General features: G+C 48.5%; 1 protein-coding gene across 7 annotated transcripts in view; it reads right to left on the reverse strand.

Annotated features, from left to right (window-relative positions):
- adamtsl2 (ADAMTS-like 2) overlaps positions 1 to 26178 on the reverse strand; it is a 154534-nt gene that overhangs the window by 88119 nt on the left and 40237 nt on the right. For all 7 annotated transcript variants that reach the window (XM_072488951.1, XM_072488952.1, XM_072488954.1 and 4 more), the window contains 2 exons: positions 1891 to 2036; positions 1681 to 1804 (listed from right to left, as the gene is read on the reverse strand). In XM_072488951.1, coding sequence (XP_072345052.1) covers positions 1681 to 1804; positions 1891 to 2036 — 270 coding nt within the window. The remainder of the gene's footprint in view (positions 1 to 1680; positions 1805 to 1890; positions 2037 to 26178) is intronic.

Below are 26178 nucleotides of genomic sequence, written 5' to 3' on the forward strand. Positions count from 1 at the left end.
TATTCCCTTTTCTTTCCATGTACTTAATGATCTGTTGAGTTGCTCGCAGAAAATACTTTTCACTGTACCTCGGTACACGTGACAGTAAACAAATCCAATCCGAGAGGCAGAGAAAGACAGCGAGAGGAGCAAAGCCACTGTACACTCTGCTTCCTGCCACTCAGCAAATTGTGCATCCTAATGTTACTTACTGTCCTTTTTATTCCATATGCTGTATCTTTGATGAAAAGCTTGTTAAAGTCCACGTACACCACATCACGCTCATCAACTTTCTGGTTATCTCAACAAAACAACTCAAAAGTGTTAGTCAAGCACAATTTGCACATAAAAAAGTGTGCTGGCTTAGATGGTATAGCGTAGCAAGTGTGATGTTATCCTCTTTGGAAATATGTATTTTTTTTGAATGGGGAGACTGGGGAATGTCTGCATTCAGAGGGATCTGAGCATCATAATCTGTTAACGTGAAGGTATGTTAGTTTTTATTGCAAAGAATTGGGTATGAGAGCAAGTAAATCTTACTACAATTATACAGGCAATTGGCGTTACTACTCCAGGAGTCGTGTGTATGGCTTTGGTCTCTAAACCTAGGAAATGATATTCACCCTTGAGGGAGTGTAACCACGATTCACTACATTGGTTTCTGGATGGGGAGTTTATCATGTGAGGACATACTGAGTTGACAACGTCTATTCCCCAGAGTTTAAAGGAAGAAGAGGCAATCTAATTGAAATATCTAAAATTCTTAAGTGTCTGCGAAGATGTTTCTCCTGGCTGAGGAAACTAAAACATGCAGTCACAATCTCAGTAAAAGAGATCACCATTTGGGACTGAGCTGAAGAAATTTTTTTTCAAAAGGGTTGTGAATATTTCGAATTCTTAACCTCAGACAGCTGTGAATGCTCAGTCATTCAGTGTATTCAAGACAGGCGGCACGAGGGGGCAGCATGGTGGCGCAGTGGTAGCACTGCAGTCACACGGCGCCGAGTTCGAATCCCGGCTCTGGGTCACTGTCCGTGTGGAGTTTGCACATTTTCCCCGTGTTTGTGTGGGTGTCGCCCCCACAATCCAAAGATGTGCCAAGTAGGTGGATTGAACATGCTAAATTGCTCCTCAATTGGAAAAAATGAACTGGGTACCCTTTATAAAAAAAGACAGGCAGCACGGTGGCACAGTGGTTAGCACTGCTGCTTCACAGTTCCAGAGACACGGGTTCAATTCTGGCCTCGAATGACTGTGGAGTTTGCACTTCCTCCGTGTCTGCGTGGGTTTCCTCCGGGTACTCCGGTTTCCTCCATAGTCCAAAGGCATGCAGTTTAGGTGGATTGACCATGCTAAATTGCCCCTTTTTGTCCAGGGAGGTGCGGTTTAGGTTATGGGGGTAGGGAGCAGTGGACGAGGGTCAGTGCAGACTCAATGGGCCTAATGGGCTCCTTCTGCACTGTAGGAAGTTTATGAGATCGGCAGATTTCTGGACACTATGGAGGTTTGGGGATAGTGTCAGAAGGTAGTTGAGGTAGTTCTATAGAATCCCGACAGTGGAGAAGGAGGCCGTTCGGCCCATTGAGTCTGTACCGACCCTCCAAAAGAGCACTCTACCTGGCCCCACTCCCCCGCAACCCCACATAACCTGCACATCTTTGTCCTACTCCTCGTACTTAATGTTCTTAGTTGTATTCTTACCCAGATAGGATGCCCCCTTCCTGTAGTTGCCAGTAACCCGCGTGCAGCTGCTTCCATTACCCTGGCAGATACCACATTTGTCTAAAGTCTGGGTGGAAAAGAGCACCCCGTCACATCCGATGGGCTGTGGGATACAGGGAGAGAGTATGAAACAAAAGTCAACAAGCTTGGAAATTTCTAAAATGCATCTATGCAGGTTATGTTCACAACCTCACAACTACCAGCCACACAAACTCCTCGGTATTCCCTGTATTTACAAGAAGTTCCATCCCGAGCTGGGACCATCAGCTGTCTTTGTCCATCGACTGTACTACATTGCAGATCACAAGGTTTGCTTGAAATATGTACATAATCATCTGCAAAAAAATCCAGAACTCAAATTTAGAAACTTACTTATTCAGAAAAAACCCAGAGCAAATCACACGTAATAAATCACTTTAAAGTGCAATTACTACTTTCTAGACAAGATCCACAAGCGGCAGAGATGTATCTGTTTGGTGATGTTGGCTGGAGGAAGGATGCTATCAAAGACAAAAGAAGAATCCTCTGCTCTTTCCATTCAGAGCCATGGGATATTTAACTCCTTGAAATGTCCAGAAGATGTTATCCCAATTTGTCCAGATTGTTAACCCGGCATTATTCAGATGATTAACTAACTTCCTGAGCACGATCCACAGAGCCCGAGACACCAAAACATGGATTTGGGGACGGATTTTAAAGTTAAAGCGGGAATCAGGAAGCGAGACCAATCTGGGCTGGGTTACAGGTATTTTACACTGCTGGAAAGGAATAAGTTGTCCCACAAACAAATGTTTAATGACAAAAAGAATAATGTGCACCCAAGAAAAGTCTTCAAATGCATCAAACATCCCTATTTTCATAAAAAGAAGAAATGCATGCACTATATTTTGCAAGTTATTGCACATATATAAAACCACAGAATAGTTACAGCACAGGAGGCCATTCAGCCCATCTTGTCCATGCCAGCCCAAGGACACCCAAGTGCCCTTTCTAATCCCACCTTCCTGCACCCACCCCATAGCTTACAGCGCTTAAGGTGCAGATCCAGGTACTTTTTAAAAAGGGTTTAGGGTCTCTGCCTCCATCACCAACTCGGACAGCGAATTCTAGGCTCCCACTACCCTCTGCGTAAAACATTCTTCCTCATGTCCCCTCTATACCTTCTGCCTCTTATCTTGAATCGATGTCCCCTGGTTCTAGATCTCTCACTTCATCGACCCCTCTTAATATATTCCCATTTATTGTGTACTCCTTACAACTGTTCAACCTCCCTAAATGGAATGCATGACTTCACACTTCTGTGTTAAAATCCATCTGCCACTCGTCCACTCCACCAATCCATCTATATCATTCTGGAGATTACAGCTATCCTCTACACAGCCCACCACTCGGCCAATCTTTGTGTGATCTACAGATTTCTCAATAGTGCCCCCCACGTTCACGTCCGAATAAACGGTAAGTGTCCCAACACCGAGCCCTGTGGAACACCACTTGAAACAACTTTCCAGTTGCAAGGGCAGCCATCGATCATTACCCTTTGTTTCCTGTTACTAAGCCAATACTTTATCCAGTTTACCACATTACCCTGTATCCCATCGGCTTTCACTTTTTTGACCAATTTGCCATGTGGGACTTTGTCAAAGGCCTTGCTAAAATTCATGTACACTCCACCCACTGCACTACCTTCAAGATGGATCCGTGTGTCTATTTGGAACCCTGGTTATGCGTTAGCCCTTCTTAGTTCCCAAATAACAGAGATTCCAGACTGAACCTTTTGGCAAAGTTATTTCTGTTTTTAAATAAAGTGTCTACTGGTGATTCAATTTCAGTACAACATTTTAGAAAGTTCCGACTAGCCCTGCAGCAAGCTAGTCAGATTGATTGTCTTTGGCAAATATAGTAGTTGAATTCAAAATACAATAATAGTTTGTGGTAATTTCGTCAAATCAAGATGCACAGTACTAAAAACGACTTGAATGATTTAAAACAAACGAAAATGGCTATTTTGCAAAACAAGCAGAATAGGTTTCAGAAGATAGGTTAGAATGATTCCAGAAAAGAAGTGTTTTCTCATCCCGACAACTGATCTTTTAGGAAGATTACCATCTTAAAGTGTTGCCCTCTTTACAGCTGTGATTGGCTTTAACTAATTTATAATTCACTCATTTCGACCAAACTGTGTCTATCAGTCAATTTTAAAGATAAATGATTTTCCATAACATTGTTTGAGCGAAACACATTTCCCACCAGGACTTATCACAATGGGCTGACTTGTCATTACCATGGAAATGGAACTGGGATCTCAGCCCAGCTCTTTAACACAAAGAGTCTTTCTGCTATTTGACCTTGTAGACTCCAGCAGTTTGATGGACTTATAAAATCTGAAAATTAAGTCTTATCTGATCAATTCCCAGCCATTCAGCTTTTCTCACTCTCATGGTTAATATATTCATTTAGTTAATTACTCTTTAAGGAGTTAAGGATTTTTCCAACCAGGATTTCTTCATTAAACCTTTTATCTACCTTATCTTTAGCTAACTCAAAAGTTGATTTCTATTACTTGATCAACCCTTCTTGTCACTTCCTCAAAGAATTCAATCAAATTTGAGAGTCAAGACCTTCCTTTAACAAATCTATGCTGACTATCCATGCCTATCTATGCAATGATGTGGAGATGCCGGTGTTGGACTGAGGTGAGCACAGTATGAAGTCTTACAACACCAGGTTAAAGTCCAACAGGTTTGTTTTGATGTCACTAGCTTTCGGAGCGCTGCTCCTTCCTCAGGTGAATGAAGAGGTATGTTCCAGAAACAAATATATAGACAAATTCAAAGCTGCCAGACAATGCTTGGAATGCGAGCATTAGCAGGTGATTAAATCTTTACAGATCCAGAGATGGGGTAACCCCAGGTTAAAGGTGTGAATTGTATCAAGCCAGGACAGTTGGTAGGATTTTGCCGGCCAGATGGTGGGGGATGAATGTAATGCAACATGAATCCCAGGTCCCGGTTGAGGCTGCACTCATGTGTGCGGAACTTGGCTACAAGTTCCTGCTCGGCGATTCCGCGTTGTCGCGCGTCCTGAAGGCCGCCTTGGAGAACGCTTACCCGGAGATCAGAGGCTGAATGCCCTTGATTGCTGAAGTATTCCCCGACTGGAAGGGAACATTCCTGCCTGGTGATTGTCGCGTGATGTCCGTTCATTCGTTGTCGCAGCGTCTGCATGGTCTCGCCAATGTACCACGCTCGGGGACATCCTTTCCTGCAGCATATGAGGTAGACAACGTTGGGAGAGTCGCACGAGTATGTACCGCGTACCTGGTGGGTGGTGTTCTCACGTGTAATGGTGGTATCCATGTCGATGATCTGGCACGTCTTGCAGAGATTGCCATGGTAGGGTTGTGTGGTGTCGTGGTCACTGTTCTGAAGACTGGGTAGTTTGCTGCAAACAATGGTTTGTTTGAGGTTACGCGGTTGTTTGAAGGCAGGTAGTGGGGGTGTGGGGATGACCTTGGCAAGATGTTCATCTTCATCAATGACGTGTTGAAGGCTGTGAAGAAGATGTTGTAGTTTCTCCGCTCCGGGGAAGCACTGGACGACGAAGGGTATTCTGTCGGTTGTGTCCCATGTTTGTCTTCTGAGGAGGTCGGTGCAGTTTGTCGCTGTGGCGCATTGGAACTGTCGATCGATGAGTCGAGTGCCATGTCCCGTTCGTACGAGGGCATCTTTCAACGTCTGTAGATGTCTGTTACGCTCCTCCTCGTCGGAGCAGATCCGGTGTATACGGAGAGCTTGTCCATAGGGGATGGCTTCTTTAATGTGTTTAGGGTGGAAGCTGGAGAAGGGGAGCATCGTGAGGTTATCCGTGGGTTTGCAGTAAAGCGAAGTGCTGAGGTGACCGTCCTTGATGGAGACGAGTGTGTCCAAGAATGCAACTGATTTTGGAGAGTTTCTATGCAACAGTTAATCCTATCTCTCAGGATTGATTCTACTAATTTGACCACCACTTGACGCAAGACTAACCAGCCTATAATTGTTCGGCATTTCCTTCGATCCCTTTTGAAACAATGGAATCACGTTTGCCTTTAATTAACTTTTACCATTAATATATTGGCAAAACATCTTTGGGTTTTCTTTAACTTTACTTGCTAATTTTTTTTCATGCCTCTTTAATTTCCTTATTTCCTTTTTGACTTTGGCCCTGCACTTTCTCTACTTGTCTAGGCTATCTGCAGTGCTTCGTTCTTTGAGCCTATTTCTTTTTCGGTTTGATTTTCCCCTGTATTCCTCTAGACAACCAGGGGTGTCTAGGTTTGGCAGTACTATTCTTATTTTTGGAGGGGACATGTCTACTTTGTACATTTAGGATCTTGCCTTTTAGTACGTCCCACTGGTTTTCCACAGATTTACCCTCGAGCAATGCTGGCCAGTCCACCTCAGCAAAGTCCCTTCTCAGTTCTACAAAAATTACCTTCCCACAGTTCAAAACATTTAGTCCCACCTTAATTCTGTCCTTTTCCACGGTAATACTGAATCTAACTGAATTGTGGTCACTATCCCCGATCCAACGGTCACATCACCCACCTGTCCTTCTCCGTTCCCCAAGACTGGGTCTAGAATTGCATCTCCTCTCGTCGGGTTTCTCACTATTTGGTTGAGAACATTTTCTTTTTTTTTTTTAAATATATTTTATTCAAGATTTTTGGCCAAACATAACAGTACGTAGTGTTTCTTTTACACAACAATAAAGCAATATAAATAACAGTGGCCAGTTTTAAACAAATAAATAAATAAATTATAAACAAAAACAAAAACAAAACTGAATGGCAACTGCCTTGTCCAAAATAAATACTCTCCAAAAATACAATCCAACAATCCAATATACAATTACCTGTAACAAATACCTATACATATTATACATATACAATAACATCAGAGCGTCCATTCGATTCCTCCCCCCCCCCCCCCTTCTCCCTGGGTTGCTGCTGTTGTCTACTTCTTTTCCATTCCCTCTATCTTTCTGTGAGGTAATCGACGAACGGTTGCCACCGCCTGGTGAACCCCTGAGCCGAACCCCTTAACACGAACTTAACCCGTTCTAACTTTATAAACCCTGCCATGTCGTTTATCCAGGTCTCCACACCCGGGGGTTTGGCTTCCTGCCACATTAACAATATCCTGCGCCGGGCTACTAGGGACGCAAAGGCCAACACGTCAGCCTCTCTCGCCTCCTGCACTCCCGGCTCTTCTGCAATCCCAAATATAGCCAACCCCCAGCTTGGTTCGACCCGGACCCCCACCACCTTCGAAAGCACCTTTGCCACCCCCCACCCAGAACCCCTGTAGTGCCGGGCATGACCAGAATATGTGGGTGTGATTCGCTGGGCCTCTCGAGCATCTCGCACACCTATCCTCTACCCCCAAAAATGTACTAAGCCGTGCTCCAGTCATATGCGCCCTGTGTAACACCTTAAATTGTATCAGGCTTAGCCTGGCACACGAGGACGATGAGTTTACCCTACGTAGGGCATCAGCCCACAGCCCCTCCTCAATCTCCTCCCCCAGTTCTTCTTCCCATTTCCCTTTCAGCTCATCTACCATGATCTCCCCCTCGTCCCTCATTTCCCTGTATATGTCCGACACCTTACCATTCCCCACCCATGTCTCTGAGATCACTCTATCCTGCACCTCCTGCGTCGGGAGCTGCGGGATTCCCTCACCTGTTGCCTCGCAAAAGCCCTCAATTGCATGTACCGAAATGCATTCCCTTGGGGCAACCCATATTTTTCCGTCAGCGCTCCCAGACTCGCAAACGTCCCATCTATAAACAGATCTCAGTTGTACTACCCCAGCTCTTTGCCATGCTCCAAATCCCCCATCCATTCTCCCCGGAACGAACCTATGATTGTTTCTTATCGGGGACCGCACCGAAGCTCCCGTCCTTCCCCTATGCCGTCTCCACTGCCCCCAAATTTTCAATGTAGCCACCACCACCGGGCTTGTGGTGTATTTCTTTGGTGAGAACGGCAACGGTGCCGTCACCATTGCTTGTAGGCTAGTCCCCCTGCAGGACGCCCTCTCCAATCTCTTCCACGCCGCTCCCTCCCCTTCTCCCATCCACTTACACACCATCGAAACATTGGCGGCCCAGTAGTACTCACTTAGGCTCGGTAGTGCCAGCCCCCCCAGTCCCTACTACGCTGCAAGAATCCCCTCCTCACTCTCGGGGTCTTCCCAGCCCACACAACTCATAATACTCTTCGATTCTTTTGAAAAAAGCCTTCGTGATCACCACCGGGAGGCACTGAAACACAAAAAGGAATCTCGGGAGGACCACCATTTTAACCACCTGCACCCTACCTGCCAATGACAGGGACACCATGTCCCATCTCTTAAAGTCCTCCTCCATCTGTTCCACCAACCGCATTAAATTAAGCCTGTGTAATGTACCCCAATTCTTGGCTATCTGGATCCCCAAGTACCGGAAGTCCCTTGTTATCTTCCTCAACGGTAAATCCTCTATTTCTCTGCTCTGCTCCCCTGGATGCACCACAAACAACTCACTTTTCCCCATGTTCAGTTTATACCCTGAAAAATCCCCAAACTCCCCAAGTATCCGCATTATCTCTGGCATCCCCTCCGCCGGGTCCGCCACATATAGCAACAAATCATCCGCATACAGAGATACCCGGTGTTCTTCTCTCTCTCCTCCCCCCCCCCCCCCCCCCCCCCCCCCCCCCCGAGTACTCCCCTCCACTTCCTGGAACCCCTCAATGCTATGGCCAGGGGTTCAATCGCCAGTGCAAACAATAACGGGGACAGAGGACATCCCTGCCTCGTCCCTCTATGGAGCCGAAAATAGTCAGACCCCCGTCCATTCGTGACAACGCTTGCCATCGGGGCCCTATACAGCAACCGTACCCACCTGATATACCCATCCCCAAAACCAAATCTCCTCAGCACCTCCCACAAATAATCCCACTCCACTCTATCAAATGCTTTCTCGGCATCCATCGCCACCACTATCTCTGCTTCCCCCTCTGGTGGGAGCATCATCATTACCCCTAGCAGCCTCCGTATATTTGTATTCAGCTGTCTCCCCTTCACAAACCCAGTTTGATCCTCATGAACCACCCCCGGGACACAATCCTCTATCCTCATTGCCATTACCTTGGCCAGAATCTTAGCGTCCACATTCAGGAGGGAAATGGGCCTGTAGGACCCCCATTGCAGCGGGTCTTTTTCCTTCTTTAGGAGGAGCGATATCATTGCCTCGGACATAGTCGGGGGCAGCTGCCCCCTTTCCCTCGCCTCATTAAAGGTTCTCATCAGTAGCGGGGCCAGCAAGTCCATATATTTCCAATAGAATTCAACTGGGAATCCGTCTGGTCCCGGGGCCTTACCCGCCTGCATGCTCCCAATCCCTTTCATCACTTCCTCCGTCTCAATCTGTGCTCCCAGTCCCACCCTCTCCTGCTCCTCCACCTTAGGAAATTCCAGCTGATCCAGAAAGCACATCATTCTCTCCTTCCCATCCGGGGGCTGAGCTTCATATAGTCTTTTGTAAAATGCCTTGAACACTCCATTCACTCTCTCCGCTCCCCGCTCCATCTCTCCCTCCTCATCTCTCACCCCCCTATCTCCCTCGCTGCTCCCCTTTTCCTCAGTTGGTGGGCCAGCAACCTGCTCGCCTTCTCCCCGTATTCGTACTGTACACCCTGTGCCTTCCTCCATTGTGCCTCTGCATTACCCGTAGTCAACAAGTCAAATTCAATGTCGATTTCGGCGGCGGGAGAACAGCTGGTGAGTCAGTTTCAGCGGGAGCACTGCGGAAGGAGGTTGCTGGGAGGTAAGTCAACCTTTAAAAGCACTTGTCTTTGTAGGGGCAGGCCAGTCGATTTCGGCGGCGGGAGAACAGCTGGTGAGTCAGTTTCAGCGGGAGCACTGCGGAAGGAGGTTGCTGGGAGGTAAGTCAACCTTTAAAAGCACTTGTCTTTGCAGGGGCAGGCCAGTCGATTTCGGCGGCGTGAGAACAGCTGGCTGGTTAGTCAATTTCAGCAGGAGCTGAGAATTTTTCTTTTTTTTTTTTAAATTAGTTTTTTAGGCGGGATCAGGACATCGACCCGCGGACGTCTGGGAAGACCCTCACCAATAAATTCTGGTGGAGAGGAAACCCGAGACACTACACGTGTAGTGTCTCCCACCCGCCCTCCTCCTCTAACCTAATAATAAAACCCATTGGTCTGAGGTAAGTACCATATTTCATATTATTATTATTTTTTATAAAAATTTAATTTAGTTGTTAGCCAGATCTTGGTAGAAAGTTGGAGGAATGGCAGGGAAGGGAGTACAATGTTCCTCCTGCAGGATGTTTGAGGTGAGGGATGCAGTTAGTGTCCCTGCTGATTTTACCTGCAGGAAGTGCTGCCATCTCCAGCTCCTCCAAGACCGAGTTAGGGAACTGGAGCTGGAGTTGGAAGAACTTCGGATCATTCGGGAGGCAGAAGGGGTCATAGATAGCAGCTTCAGGGAATTAGTTACACCAAAGATTGGAGATAGGTGGGTAACTGTAAGAGGGACTGGGAAAAAACAGTCAGTGCAGGGATCCCCTTCGGTCGTTCCCCTGAGAAACAAGTATACCGCTTTGGATACTTGTGGGGGGGACGACTTACCAGGGGTAAGCCATGGGGTACGGGCCTCTGGCACGGAGTCTGTCCCTGTTGCTCAGAAGGGAAGGGGGGGAGAGGAGCAGAGCATTAGTAATTGGGGACTCTATAGTCAGGGGCACAGATAGGAGATTTTGTGGGAGCGTGAGAGACTCACGTTTGGTATGTTGCCTCCCAGGTGCAAGGGTACGTGATGTCTCGGATTGTGTTTTCCGGGTCCTTAGGGGGAGGGGGAGCAGCCCCAAGTCGTGGTCCACATTGGCACTAACGACATAGGTAGGAAAGGGGACAAGGATGTCAGGCAGGCTTTCAGGGAGCTAGGATGGAAGCTCAGAACTAGAACAAACAGAGTTGTTATCTCTGGGTTGTTGCCCGTGCCACGTGATAGTGAGATGAGGAATAGGGAGAGAGAGCATTTAAACACGTGGCTACAGGGATGGTGCAGGCGGGAGGGTTTCAGATTTTTGGATAACTGGGGCTCTTTCTGGGGAAGGTGGGACCTCTACAGACAGGATGGTCTACATCTGAACCTGAGGGGCACAAATATCCTGGGGGGGAGATTTGTTAGTGCTCTTTGGGGGGGGTTTAAACTAATGCAGCAGGGGCATGGGAACCTGGATTGTAGTTTTAGGGTAAGGGAGAATGAGAGTATAGAGGTCAGGAGCACAGATTTGACGTCGCAGGAGGGGGCCAGTGTTCAGGTAGGTGGTTTGAAGTGTGTCTACTTCAATGCCAGGAGTATACGAAACAAGGTAGGGGAACTGGCAGCGTGGGTTGGTACCTGGGACTTCGATGTTGTGGCCATTTCGGAGACATGGATAGAGCAGGGACAGGAATGGATGTTGCAGGTTCCGGGGTTTAGGTGTTTTAGTAAGCTCAGAGAAGGAGGCAAAAGAGGGGGAGGTGTGGCGCTGCTAGTCAAGAGCAGTATTACGGTGGCGGAGAGGATGCTAGATGGGGACTCTTCTTCCGAGGTAGTATTGGCTGAAGTTAGAAACAGGAAAGGAGAGGTCACCCTGTTGGGAGTTTTTTATAGGCCTCCTAATAGTTCTAGGGATGTAGAGGAAAGGATGGCGAAGATGATTCTGGATATGAGCGAAAGTAACAGGGTAGTTATTATGGGAGACTTTAACTTTCCAAATATTGACTGGAAAATATATAGTTCGAGTACAATAGATGGGTCGTTTTTTGTACAGTGTGTGCAGGAGGGTTTCCTGAAACAATATGTTGACAGGCCAACAAGAGGCGAGGCCACGTTGGATTTGGTTTTGGGTAATGAACCAGGCCAGGTGTTGGATTTGGAGGTAGGAGAGCACTTTGGGGACAGTGACCACAATTCGGTGACGTTTACGTTAATGATGGAAAGGGATAAGTATACACCGCAGGGCAAGAGTTATAGCTGGGGGAAGGGCAATTATGATGCCATTAGACGTGACTTGGGGGGGGTAAGGTGGAGAAGTAGGCTGCAAGTGTTGGGCACACTGGATAAGTGGGGCTTGTTCAAGGATCAGCTACTGCGTGTTCTTGATAAGTATGTACCGGTCAGACAGGGAGGAAGGCGTCGAGCGAGGGAACCGTGGTTTACCAAGGAAGTGGAATCTCTTGTTAAGAGGAAGAAGGAGGCCTATGTGAAGATGAAGTGTGAAGTTTCGGTTGGGGCGATGGATAGTTACAAGGTAGCGAGGAAGGATCTAAAGAGAGAGCTAAGACGAGCAAGGAGGGGACATGAGAAGTATTTGGCAGGAAGGATCAAGGAAAACCCAAAAGCTTTCTATAGGTATGTCAGGAATAAGCGAATGACTAGGGAAAGAGTAGGACCAGTCAAGGACAGGGATGGGAAATTGTGTGTGGAGTCTGAAGAGATAGGCGAGATACTAAATGAATATTTTTCGTCAGTATTCACTCAGGAGAAAGATAATGTTGTGGAGGAGAATGCGGAGCCCCAGGCTAATAGAATTGATGGCATTGAGGTACGTAGGGAAGAGGTGTTGGCAATTCTGGACAGGCTGAAAATAGATAAGTCCCCGGGACTTGATGGGATTTATCCTAGGATTCTATGGGAGGCCAGGGAAGAGATTGCTGGACCTTTGGCTTTGATTTTTATGTCATCATTGGCTACAGGAATAGTGCCAGAGGACTGGAGGACAGCAAATGTGGTCCCTTTGTTCAAAAAGGGGAGCAGAGACAACCCCGGCAACTATAGACCGGTGAGCCTCACGTCTGTAGTGGGGAAAATCTTGGAGGGGATTATAAGGGACAAGATTTATAATCATCTAGATAGGAATAATATGATCAGGGATAGTCAGCATGGCTTTGTGAAGGGTAGGTCATGCCTCACAAACCTTATTGAGTTCTTTGAGAAGGTGACTGAACAGGTCGACGAGGGTAGAGCAGTTGATGTGGTGTATATGGATTTCAGCAAAGCGTTTGATAAGGTTCCCCACGGTCGGCTATTGCAAAAAATACGGAGGCTGGGGATTGAGGGTGATTTAGAGATGTGGATCAGAAATTGGCTAGCTGAAAGAAGACAGAGGGTGGTGGTTGATGGGAAATGTTCAGAATGGAGTACAGTCACAAGTGGAGTACCACAAGGATCTGTTCTGGGGCCGTTGCTGTTTGTCATTTTTATCAATGACCTAGAGGAAGGCGCAGAAGGGTGGGTGAGTAAATTTGCAGACGATACTAAAGTCGGTGGTGTTGTCGATAGTGTGGAAGGATGTAGCAGGTTACAGAGGGATATAGATAAGCTGCAGAGCTGGGCTGAGAGGTGGCAAATGGAGTTTAATGTAGAGAAGTGTGAGGTGATTCACTTTGGAAGGAATAACAGGAATGCGGAATATTTGGCTAATGGTAAAGTTCTTGAAAGTGTGGATGAGCAGAGGGATCTAGGTGTCCATGTACATAGATCCCTGAAAGTTGCCACCCAGGTTGATAGGGTTGTGAAGAAGGCCTATGGAGTGTTGGCCTTTATTGGTAGAGGGATTGAGTTCCGTAGTCGGGAGGTCATGTTGCAGCTGTACAGAACTCTGGTACGGCCGCATTTGGAGTATTGCGTACAGTTCTGGTCACCGCATTATAGGAAGGACGTGGAGGCTTTGGAGCGGGTGCAGAGGAGATTTACCAGGATGTTGCCTGGTATGGAGGGAAAATCTTATGAGGAAAGGCTGATGGACTTGAGGTTGTTTTCGTTGGAGAGAAGAAGGTTAAGAGGAGACTTAATAGAGGCATACAAAATGATCAGGGGGTTGGATAGGGTGGACAGTGAGAGCCTTCTCCCGCGGATGGATATGGCTGGCACGAGGGGACATAACTTTAAACTGAGGGGTAATAGATATAGGACAGAGGTCAGAGGTAGGTTCTTTACGCAAAGAGTAGTGAGGCCGTGGAATGCCCTACCTGCTACAGTAGTGAACTCGCCAACATTGAGGGCATTTAAAAGTTTATTGGATAAACATATGGATGATAATGGCATAGTGTAGGTTAGATGGCTTTTGTTTCGGTGCAACATCGTGGGCCGAAGGGCCTGTACTGCGCTGTATTGTTCTATGTTCTATGTTCTATGTACATGTAGCCTTTGCCTTTCCCTGTACAGTCCCTCCTCCGGTGCCTCCGCATATTGTCTGTCCACCCTCAGACGTTCTTTCAACAACCGCTCCCTTTCCCTACCCTCCTGCTTTCCTTTATGTGCCCTAATAGATATCAGCTTGCCTCTAACCACTGCCTTCAGCGCCTCCCAGACCACTCCCACCTGTACCTCCCCATTATCATGGAGTTCCAAGTACCTTTCAATACACCCCTTCACCCTTAAACACACCCCCTCATCTGCCAATAATCCAATGTCCATTCTCCAGGGTGGACGCTGTTGTTTTTCTTCCCCTATCTCCAGGTCCACCCAATGTGGAGCATGATCCGAAATGGCTATAGCAGTGTACTCCGTCCCCGTCACCTTTGGGATCAGTGCCCTTCCCAAAACAAAAAAATCTATTCGGGAATAAACTTTGTGGACATAGGAGAAAAACGAAAACTCCTTACTCCTAGGTCTACTAAATCTCCAGGGGTCTACTCCTCCCACCTGCTCCATAAAGTCCTTAAGCACCCTAGCTGCAGCCGGCCTCCTTCCGGTCCTGGACCTCGATCTGTCCAGCCCTGGGTCCAGCCCACCGTATTAAAATCTCCACCCATTACCAACTTCCCCACTTCTAGGTCCGGGATTCGTCCTAACATACGCCTCAAAGTTGGCATTATCCCAGTTCGGGGCATACACGTTCACTAATACCACCGCCTCCCCTTGCAATTTGCCACTCACCATCACCTATCTGCCCCCACTATAGTCTTTGCCTCAAACATTACCCGCTTCCCCACTAGTATGGCCACCCCCCTGTTTTATGCGTCTAGCCCCACCCATCCTTTGCGTAGTCTGACCTGGTCTATCAGCTTCAGATGAGTCTCCTGAAGCATAACCACATCTGCCTTAAGTTTCTTTAGGTGTGCGAGTACCCGTGCCCTCTTTATCGGCCCGTTCAGCCCTCTCACATTCCACGTGATCAACTGGGTTGGGGGGCTCTTTACGCCCCCCCCCCCCCTTGACGACTAGCCATCTCCTTTTTCAATCCAGCTCCTCACCCGGTTCCCACGTAGCCGTATCTCCCCCAAGCAGCGCCCCCCCGCCCCGACCCCCCCCGTCCTACCAGCTCCCCCTTCTCCCCAGCAGCAGCAACCCAGTTAACCCCCCCACCCCCCACGCTAGATCCTAAACTAGCGTAATTGCACCCCCCATGTTGCTCCCAGAAGTCAGCAAACTCTGGCCAACCTCGGCTTCCCCCCGTGACCTCGGGTCACACTGTGCGAGGCCCCCTCCTTCCTGCTTCCCTGTTCCCGCAGTGATTACCATAGCGCGGGAACAAAGCCCGCGCTTCCCTTTTGGCCCCACACCCAATGGCCGGCGCCCTCAGCTCCTCATCCTCCCCCCCCCCCCCCCCTCCTCCTCCACGACATGGGGAAGAGAGAAAAGTTACAGGGTCGCAGGATTAACAACTTGGGAAGTTATCTCTTCCCTCTTTTCCCCCCTTCATCCCACATATTCACCCCCCCACTTTGTCCCAAACGTTCTTTTTATGGCCCGCTCACTCCAGTTTCTCCTCGACAATAAATGTCCACGCCTCATCTGTCGTTTCGAAGTAGTGGTGTTTCCCTTGATGTGTGACCCACAGTCTTGCCGGTTGCAGCATTCCAAATTTAATCTTCCGTTTGTGCAGCACCGCCTTGGCCCGATTAAAGCTTGCCCTCCTTCTCGCCATCTCCGCACTCCAATCTTGATATACGCGGATCACCGCGTTCTCCCACCTACTGCTCCGAGTTTTCTTTGCCCATCTGAGGACCATCTCTCTGTCATTATATCGGAGAAATCTCACCACTATGGCTCGAGGAATTTCTCCAGCCCTCGGTCTTCGCGCCATAACTCGATAGGCTCCCTCCACCTCCAGCGGACCAGTCGGGGCCTCCGATCCCATTAATGAGTGCAGCATCGTGCTCACATATGCTCCGACGTCCGCCCCTTGTACACCTTCGGGAAGACCAAGAATCCTTAAATTCTTCCTCCTCGCATTATTCTCCAGCACCTCCAGCCTTTCCACACACCTTTTGTGTTGTGCCTCGTGCATCTCCGTTTTCACCACCAGGCCCTGTATGTCGTCCTCATTCTCAGCAGCCTTTGCCTTCACGACCCGAAGCTCCTGTTCCTGGGTCTTTTGCTCCTCCTTTAGCCCCTCAATCGCTTGTAATATCGGGGCCAACAGCTCCTTCTTCATCTCCTTTTTGAGTTCTTCCACGCAACGCCACAGGAACTCTTGTTGGTCAGGGCCCCATATCCTGGACGTGAAAGAGACTCCAGGATGGTATGTTGCCTCCCTGGTGCCAGGGTCCAGGATGTCTCCGAACGGGTAGAGGGAATCCTGAAGGGGGAGGGCAAACAGGTAGAGGTCGTTGTACATATTGGTACTAACGACATAGGCAGGAAGAGGCATGAGGTCCTGCAGCAGGAGTTCAGGGAGCTAGGCAGAAAGTTAAAAGACAGGACCTCGAGGGTTGTAATCTCGGGATTACTCCCTGTGCCACGTGCCAGTGAGGCTAGAAATAGGAAGATAGAGCAGACAAACACGTGGCTAAACAGCTGGTGTAGGAGGGAGGGTTTCGGTTATCTGGACCACTGGGAGCTCTTCCGGGGCAGGTGTGACCTGTATAAGATGGACGGGTTGCATCTAAACCGGAGAGGCATAAATATCCTGGCCGCGAGATTTGCTAGTGTCACACGGGAGGGTTTAAACTAGTATGGCAGGGGGGTGGGCACGGGAGCAATAGGTCAGAAGGTGAGAGCATTGAGGGAGAACTAGGGAATAGGGACAGTGTGGCTCTGAGGCAGCGCAGACGGGGAGAAGTTGCTGAACACAGCGGGTCTGGTGGCCTGAAGTGCATATGTTTTAATGCAAGGAGCATTACGGGTAAGGCAGATGAACTTAGAGCTTGGATTACTACTTGGAACTATGATGTTGTTGCCATTACAGAGACCTGGTTGAGGGAAGGGCAGGATTGGCAGCTAAACGTTCCAGGATTTAGATGTTTCAGGCGGGATAGAGGGGGATGTAAAAGGGGAGGCGGAGTTGCGCTACTTGTTCAGGAGAGTATCACAGCTATACAGCGAGAGGACACCTCAGAGGGCAGTGAGGCTATATGGGTAGAGATCAGGAATAAGAAGGGTGCAGTCACAATGTTGGGGGTATACTACAGGCCTCCCAACAGCCAGCGGGAAATAGAGGAGCAGATAGGTAGACAGATTTTGGAAAAGAGTAAAAACAACAGGGTTGTGGTGATGGGAGACTTCAACTTCCCCAATATTGACTGGGACTCACTTAGTGCCAGGGGCTTAGACGGGGCAGAGTTTGTAAGGAGCATCCAGGAGGGCTTCTTAAAACAATATGTAAACAGTCCAACTAGGGAAGGGGCGGTACTGGACCTGGTATTGGGGAATGAGCCCGGCCAGGTGGTAGATGTTTCAGTAGGGGAGCATTTCGGTAACAGTGACCACAATTCAGTAAGTTTTAAAGTGCTGGTGGACAAGGATAAGAGTGGTCCGAGGATGAATGTGCTAAATTGGGGGAAGGCTAATTATAACAATATTAGGCGGGAACTGAAGAACATAGATTGGGGGCGGATGTTTGAGGGCAAATCAACATCTGACATGTGGGAGGCTTTCAAGTGTCAGTTGAAAGGAATACAGGACAGGCATGTTCCTGAGAGGAAGAAAGATAAATACGGCAATTTTCGGGAACCTTGGATGACGAGTGATATTGTAGGCCTCGTCAAAAAGAAAAAGGAGGCATTTGTCAGGGCTAAAAGGCTGGGAACAGACGAAGCCTGTGTGGCATATAAGGAAAGTAGGAAGGAACTTAAGCAAGGAGTCAGGAGGGCTAGAAGGGGTCATGAAAAGGCATTGGCAAATAGGGTTAAGGAAAATCCCAAGGCTTTTTACACTTACATAAAAAGCAAGAGGGTAGCCAGGGAAAGGGTTGGCCCACTGAAGGATAGGCAAGGGAATCTGTGTGTGGAGCCAGAGGAAATGGGCGAGGTACTAAATGAATACTTTGCATCAGTATTCACCAAAGAGAAGGAATTGGTAGATGTTGAGTCTGGAGTAGGGGGTGTAGATAGCCTGGGTCACATTGTGATCCAAAAAGACGAGGTGTTGGGTGTCTTAAAAAATATTAAGGTAGATAAGTCCCCAGGGCCGGATGGGATCTACCCCAGAATACTGAAGGAGGCTGGAGAGGAAATTGCTGAGGCCTTGACAGAAATCTTTGGATCCTCGCTGTCTTCAGGGGATATCCCGGAGGACTGGAGAATAGCCAATGTTGTTCCTCTGTTTAAGAAGGGTGGCAGGGATAATCCCGGGAACTACAGGCCGGTGAGCCTTACTTCAGTGGTAGGGAAATTACTGGAGAGAATTCTTCGAGACAGGATCTACTCCCATTTGGAAGCAAATGGACGTATTAGTGAGAGGCAGCACGGTTTTGTGAAGGGGAGGTCGTGTCTCACTAACTTGATAGAGTTTTTCGAGGAGGTCACTAAGATGATTGATGCAGGTAGGGCAGTAGATGTTGTCTATATGGACTTCAGTAAGGCCTTTGACAAGGTCCCTCATGGTAGACTAGTACAAAAGGTGAAGTCACACGGGATCAGGGGTGAACTGGCAAGGTGGATACAGAACTGGCTAGGCCATAGAAGGCAGAGGGTAGCAATGGAGGGATGCTTTTCTAATTGGAGGGCTGTGACCAGTGGTGTTCCACAGGGATCAGTGCTGGGACCTTTGCTCTTTGTAGTATATATAAATGATTTGGAGGAAAATGTAACTGGTCTGATTAGTAAGTTTGCAGACGACACAAAGGTTGGTGGAATTGCGGATAGCGATGAGGACTGTCTGAGGATACAGCAGGATTTAGATTGTCTGGAGACTTGGGCGGAGAGATGGCAGATGGAGTTTAACCTGGACAAATGTGAGGTAATGCATTTTGGAAGGGCTAATGCAGGTAGGGAATATACAGTGAATGGTAGAACCCTCAAGAGTATTGAAAGTCAAAGAGATCTAGGAGTACAGGTCCACAGATCACTGAAAGGGGCTACACAGGTGGAGAAGGTAGTCAAGAAGGCATACGGCATGCTTGCCTTCATTGGCCGGGGCATTGAGTATAAGAATTGGCAAGTCATGTTGCAGCTGTATAGAACCTTAGTTAGGCCACACTTGGAGTATAGTGTTCAATTCTGGTCGCCACACTACCAGAAGGATGTGGAGGCTTTAGAGAGGGTGCAGAAGAGATTTACCAGAATGTTGCCTGGTATGGAGGGCATAAGCTATGAGGAGCGATTGAATAAACTCGGTTTGTTCTCACTGGAACGAAGGAGGTTGAGGGGCGACCTGATAGAGGTATACAAAATTATGAGGGGCATAGACAGAGTGGATAGTCAGAGGCTTTTCCCCAGGGTAGAGGGGTCAATTACTAGGGGGCATAGGTTTAAGGTGAGAGGGGCAAAGTTTAGAGTAGATGTACGAGGCAAGTTTTTTACGCAGAGGGTAGTGGGTGCCTGGAACTCACTACCGGAGGAGGTAGTGGAGGCAGGGACGATAGGGACATTTAAGGGGCATCTTGACAAATATATGAATAGGATGGGAATAGAAGGATACGGACCCAGGAAGTGTAGAAGATTGTAGTTTAGTCGGGCAGTATGGTCGGCACGGGCTTGGAGGGCCGAAGGGCCTGTTCCTGTGCTGTACATTTCTTTGTTCTTTGTTCTTTGTATATTAAACTGCCTCCTTCCGACGCCATCTTGCTTTGTGCCTGCCTTCCTGGCCGCTGCTCTAGAGGATCCACCGCAATCCGGCCACTTTCCTCTCTTTTTTCCATCCGTGTCTAGGGGGATTCCCTTCTGGATTACAGCAGTGTTTTTTGCCATTAAAATTGCCGTTGGGGCTCCTATCAAGAGCCCAAAAGTCCGTTCCACTGGGAGCTGCCGAAACATGCTACCTAGCTGGTCATCGCCACACCCGGAAGTCCGGTTGAGAACATTTTCATGGACACACTGCATGAATCTTTCTTCTTCAGTTCCCCTCATTGTTTGATTCCCAGTTGATATTGGGATAGTTAAAGTCTCCGACTATTATTACCTTCTTGTTCTTACAGACAGAAATCTGCCTACATATTTGCTCTCCAATCTCCCTTTCACTATTGGGGAGGGGGGGGGGGGGGGGGGTGTCTGTAGTATATCTGTCACGTGACTGCGCTTTTTTAATCTCAAAACTCAAACCGCAGCCTCGTTTGTTTACCCACTTGGTATATCATCCCTCCTCACAAATGGAATTGATTCTTTATCCCCTCTTTTTTTAAATTTCCCTCTCATGTCTGGAGACTCTATAACCAGGGATTTTGAGCTACCGATTTATAAAAAAATTATATTCATTCATGGGATTGGGCGACACTGGCTGGGTCAGCATTTATTGCCCAATTATGAGGGCATTTAAGAAAGTCAACCTCATTGCTGTGGATCTAGTCACATGCAGGCCAGGAATCCTATCCCCCTGCCACACTAGTTTAAATACTCCCCAACAGAACTAGTAAAAGCCCCCGCAAGGGCATTAGGCCCAGCTTTGCCTGGGTGCAACTTGTCCGGTTTGTACAGGTCCCACTACTAAATCCCCAATCACTCGCTTTCCTCCTGCCCGTCTGAGCATCAGAGCCACCCACGGAGCCATGAACTTGGCTGCTGCTCCTCTCGCCTCGCCCCCCCCCCCCCCCCCCCCGGCCCACCCGCAATACATTTTCCAAAGCGGAATATGTTTCAGATACATCCCTGAACCAACATAGGTTCAGGGATGACCACAGGACACTCTTGCACTACTTTCCGGAGTCTTTTACTGTTCCTGATGGCCACCCATTCTCTTTCTGCCTGTGTAAACCTCATCTGTGGTGTGACCACCTCGCTAAACATGCTATCCACAACTTCCTCAGCATCGCGGATGCTCCACAAGTCCACCTGCTGCTCCAGCTTCAAAATGCAGTTAGCTAGAAGTTGCATTTGGACAGAATACCTTTGGCACATGGTCATTAGGGATGCTGAAAGCGTGCCTTATTTCCCACATATCATAGGACTGACATGTCATCCATCGCGAGTAAGACACACAGACAAAATTGCAAAAGAAGTCACAAAGTTGCAGCCTAAGTTTTGATTATTCTCTACAGTTTTCACATCTGCTGGCTGTCTAGTTATCAATCCCGGCTGCACACTTCGGACACCATGTTCTGTGTGGTGGATGAAATACTTACTATCCTAAACCTTTATTTATCTCCCTTTTTAAATAGTGGAGTTACATTAGCTACCTTCCAATCTGCAGGAACTGTTCCAGAGTCTATAGAATCCTGGAAGATGACCACTAATGCATCCACTATTTCTGGGGTCATTTCCTCAAATAGTCTGGGATGTAGATCAGGCCCTGGGGATATATCGGCCTTCAATTCCATCTATTCCTCAACACGGACTTCCTTTAGTTCCTCCCCCTCACTAGATCCTGCGCTCCCCAACATTTCTGCTATGTCATGGTGTTCGCTGTGTGAACGTAGAGCCAAAGTATGTATTTAGTTCTTCAGTCATTTCTTTGTTCCCCATTATAAATTCCCCCATTTATGACTGTAAGGGACATTTGTCCTCACCAATATTTCTCTTTACGTACCTATTGATGATGGATATTAATTTCTCCATTTCAACATCTATTTCTGGTATGAAACTTGTATCTTCTACTGTGCCTGTTTGAAGACATGAATGGTGCTGAACATAGTGAAAATCTCCACTTCTGAGTTTATGATGGAAGGGAGGTCATTGATGAAACAGCTGAAGATGGTTGGGCCTAGCAACTCCTGCAGTGCTGTTCTGGAGCAGAGATGATTGACCTCCAACCACCACAACCATCTTCCTTTGTGCCAGATATGACTCCAACAAGAGAAGGGTTTCCCCATTGATTCCAGTTTAGCTAGGGTTCCTTGATGCCACACTGGATCAAATGTTGCCTTGATGTCAAGGCCAGTTACTTTCACCTCACCTCTGGCATTCAGCTCTTTTGTCCATGTTTGAACCAAGGCTGTAAAGTCAGGAGTTGAGTGACCCTGGCGGAACCCAAACTGAGCTTCAGTGAGCAGGTTATTGCTGAGTAAGTGCCACTTGATTCAGCTGTTGATGACTCCTTACATCACTTTGCTGAGGACCTGAGAGTAGACTGAGAAGGCGGTAAGGACGGTAATTGGCCAGGTAGGATTTGTCCTGTTTCTTGTGTACGGGGATGCACCGGGGCAATTTTCCACATTGCTGGGCAGATTGCAGCAGGGGCAGTGGGCAGTGTTTTTAAGACTGATAGAAGAGTCTATCCTCTTCTTGCACACTTACCTTTTATAGTCTCAGTAAGTGGCCAGAGGTCTCAGTAAGTGGCCAATGAATCAGTGCTCAAATATTTAGAAAAAATACTTTTGTTCTCCAAAGTGTCCTGAAATTGAGTGGTGTATACAACTATTTTATATTGCTGGCAAGTAAGAAGTGTTCGCGATGTTCTCACTAACAAATATTTAGAAATGACAATAAAAATGTAGCCTGCTTCCACCTCAGCTACGGATGAACCACAAGCGGCAGCATCTCGAAGGGGCAAATGCAAGTGCCTAAACTCATGCGCTCTAGCTCTCACAGGTGCAACAAACTTGGTCTTATTTTTGTTACTTAAATTGAAGCAAGATCACCCTCATTGTGGACAATCGCTGAAGGTTTCCTTCACGCTTTGGCAGAAGCCACCCTTACCCTTGCTATCTCAATGTCTGCCAATGTAGTGGCTGGTCATATTTACATACCCTCCATGTTCTGCAAGTGAGCTTCTTGACTCGGACATTCAGTGCGGAATACTGGCAGGAAGGCGGAGACAAGCAGCATACAATTCAGTAGCAAAGGGCATCATTGTTTCAGGCGGTCTTAGATTGAACCGGATGCAAGAGGCATTGAAAGAATTGCCAGGGAGGCACGGAACAAAGGCCTCTTCCTCATGTGTTACCAGCCCAGCATCCTGTATTGCATCTTCCTTGTCAAATGAAGACTGAATTCATTCATGTGGTGATATCTGCAGCGTCAGACGGGAGAGCACAGCAGACCACCCCATTATGCAAACACCCAATGGGTAATACTGGAGGGCTCCACCAGATTGGTCGAAGGATCAGAATTATATTTTCAGCAGTTGAATAGTCTGCTTGATTGTTGGACCCGTGGCTAGCATTGTATCTTTCCTCTGCTGCAAAGCAAGGTTCCTCACCGGCGTGAGAAGCAATGTCGTCAATGGGTAGCCCTAGTCACCAAGAGTCAATCCTCGAAGGCAAGTGGAGAGCTGGAAAAGCTGTGGCAACTGGGAATACTGTGTGCATCATGGCTGTCTCCCAGAAAACATGTACACACTTGCAGGATGGGCTTTTCATGGTCGTAGATTATCACAGAAATGTTAACAGCACAGAAAGAAGCCATTTAGCCTGTCTGCTCTGCAGGAGCAGAGCCATTCATCTGCCTTCACCCCTTAATAGTGTACATTCCTTCTTTTCAGAGAACAATCCAGTTCCCTCTTGAATGTTCCAATTAAATCTGCCTCTGCACAGGCACAGGCTTGAAAACTTTCGATTTTACCATTTCCAGCTCTTAAGGCACAGATATTACTGTACTTTCTGATACTGCTGTTGAATTTTGTCTTTTGCAGATATCACATTTAAATAGGAAGACCAACTATGGCTGTTGTACCTGTTCTTTCTCAGTTCCCTTTACAAATTGGAAGTTGGGTTTAGATTGGGTCAGGGTTAGGGTTTAGGTTGCTAAGCCGTAACCTGGATTATTGTTTTCAGACATTCACCCTGGGGGTTGACTTAACCAATATCTTGATTTCAGAGCGATCCCTTCAAGTCAGGAAATCTCTTCTTGGATATTTTCCGGTGCTAGGTAGTACCACCTCTCGTCCGGAAAATGTCCTTTTGTCCTACGAGAGGACGTGACAACTTTTGAATCCACACACTGAAAGCCAGGTTACCTTCAACAGCCATATTTTGCAGCCCATCATCAACCATTTGTTAAAGTAAGGTCAATTCTAGAAGATTCTACACCGAGTTCTGTGGTAAACCACTGTGTTCCTATATTACGGGTTGTACGGTAGAACCTGCACTACAGGTTCACCTGGGCCCCTGCATGCTAGCTCCGCCCAGGAGTCGGGTTATAAATATGCGTGGCCCTCAGCCAGCAGCCATTTCGTCAGCTGTTGTAGGAGGCCATACTTCAGATACTAATAAAGCCTCGGTTTGAATTCAACTTCGCCTCCAGCCAAATTGATCGTCCCTCAATTTATTAGTATCTGATTCAGAAGATGGACCTCCGGATTAAACCAGATCGACTGCAGCTGGATCCACACACAAGCGACGCCAGAAAGGACTTTCAGCACTGGCTAGCTTGTTTTGAAGCGTATATCAACGCGGCGCCGACCCCTGTTCCAGAGGCTCAGAAGATTCAAATCTTGTACTCCAGACTCAACTCTAAAATCTTCCCGCTGATCCAGGATGCGCCCAATTACGCTGACGCTATGACTCGACTCAAAGAGAGAGTTATGAGCAGAAGACGAACACGCTCTTCGCCAGACACGCTCTCGCAACGCGTACTCAACTACCTGGCGAGTCAATCGAGGACTTCTGGAGGGCCCTGATCCCACTAGTTCGGGACTGTGACTGCCAGGACGTTACAGCTAAGGGGCACTCAGATCTCCTTATGAGGGACGCTTTTGTAACTGGGATTGCGTCCGATGTTATCAGGCAGCGGCTCCTTGAAGGGGCCACGCGCGACCTCGCAGAGACTAAAACACTAGCGTTTTCCATGACGGTCGCCCTGCACAATGTACAGTCCTACGCCCCCAACCGCGGGGCCCACTCCTCCTACGCTTCATGGGCCCCACAGGCAGCCGCCCCAGCGGGGGCGCTACCCACCCAGTACGCCTGCGCTACGCGCCAGCCGGTGATCTCCGGGGTGCCCCGATGCTATTTTTGCGGCCAACAAAGACACCCCCGCCAACTCTGCCCAGCCCGCGCTGCCCTTTGTAAGGCCTGCGGGAAGAAGGGCCACTACGCAGCGGTGTGCCAAGCCCGCTCAGCGGCAGCCCTCACCCCCCCTCCCCGGTCACGGACAATGGGTGCCGCTATCTTCCCCAGGCCATGTGCGAGCAATGGGTGCCGCCATAGTCTCCTCCGCACCAGGCCCGCTCAGCGGCAGCGGTCACCCCCCCCCCCCCCGGTCACGGACAATGGGCGCCGCTATCCTCCCCAGGCCATGTGTGAGCAATGGGCGCCGTCATCTTCTCCCCCGCACAACACGTGCATTTCATGGGCGCCGCCATCTTGCTCCACCCCCGCAACGTGCGTTCCATGGGCGCACCCATTTTGTGACCCCCCAGGACCTCCGGGCGCCGCCATCTTGTCCACCCCGCAGCACATGGAGACCAACGGCGTTTCAGGACCCCGACGCAGCGGCCGCCTCACTACCCGAAATCAACCACGACTCGCATCCATGGTAATCGACCAGTCCCGACCACATACTCTGACCAACGCATCCACCAGCGTGAAAGTCAACGGCCACATGACCTCCTGCCGACTGGACTCCGGGAGCACCGAGAGCTTTGTACATCCAAATACAGTAAGGTGCTGCTCCCTTAAGGTACACCTTACCAATCAAAGTATCTCCCTGGCCTCCGGATCCCATCACGTAGCGATCCAGGGGTACTGCACGGTCATGCTCACAGTCCAAGATGTAGAGTTCCACAGTTTTCGCCTCTACGTCCTCCCTAACCTCTGCGCTGCACTTTTCCTTAGCCTGGATTTTCAGTGCAACATTCAGAGCCTGGCCCTTAATTTCGGCGGACCCTTATCACCCCTCACTTACCACCCCTAAAGGTCGATCCTCCTTCCCTCTTTGCCAATCTAACTCCAGATTGCAAACCCGTCACCACCAGGAGCAGACGGTACAGCACCCAGGATAAGGCCTTCATCAGGTCCGAGGTCCAGCGGTTGCTTCAGGAGGGAGTCATCGAGGCCAGCAACAGCCCCTGGAGAGCTCAAGTGGTAGTGGTTAAGTCTGGAGAGAAAAATCAAATGGTCATGGACTACAGCCAGACCATCAACAGGTACACGCAGCTCGACGCGTACCCCCTACCACGTATATCTGAC

Source organism: Scyliorhinus torazame, chromosome 22 (genome assembly GCF_047496885.1).
Source record: "Scyliorhinus torazame isolate Kashiwa2021f chromosome 22, sScyTor2.1, whole genome shotgun sequence".
Lineage (NCBI taxonomy): Eukaryota > Metazoa > Chordata > Chondrichthyes > Carcharhiniformes > Scyliorhinidae > Scyliorhinus > Scyliorhinus torazame.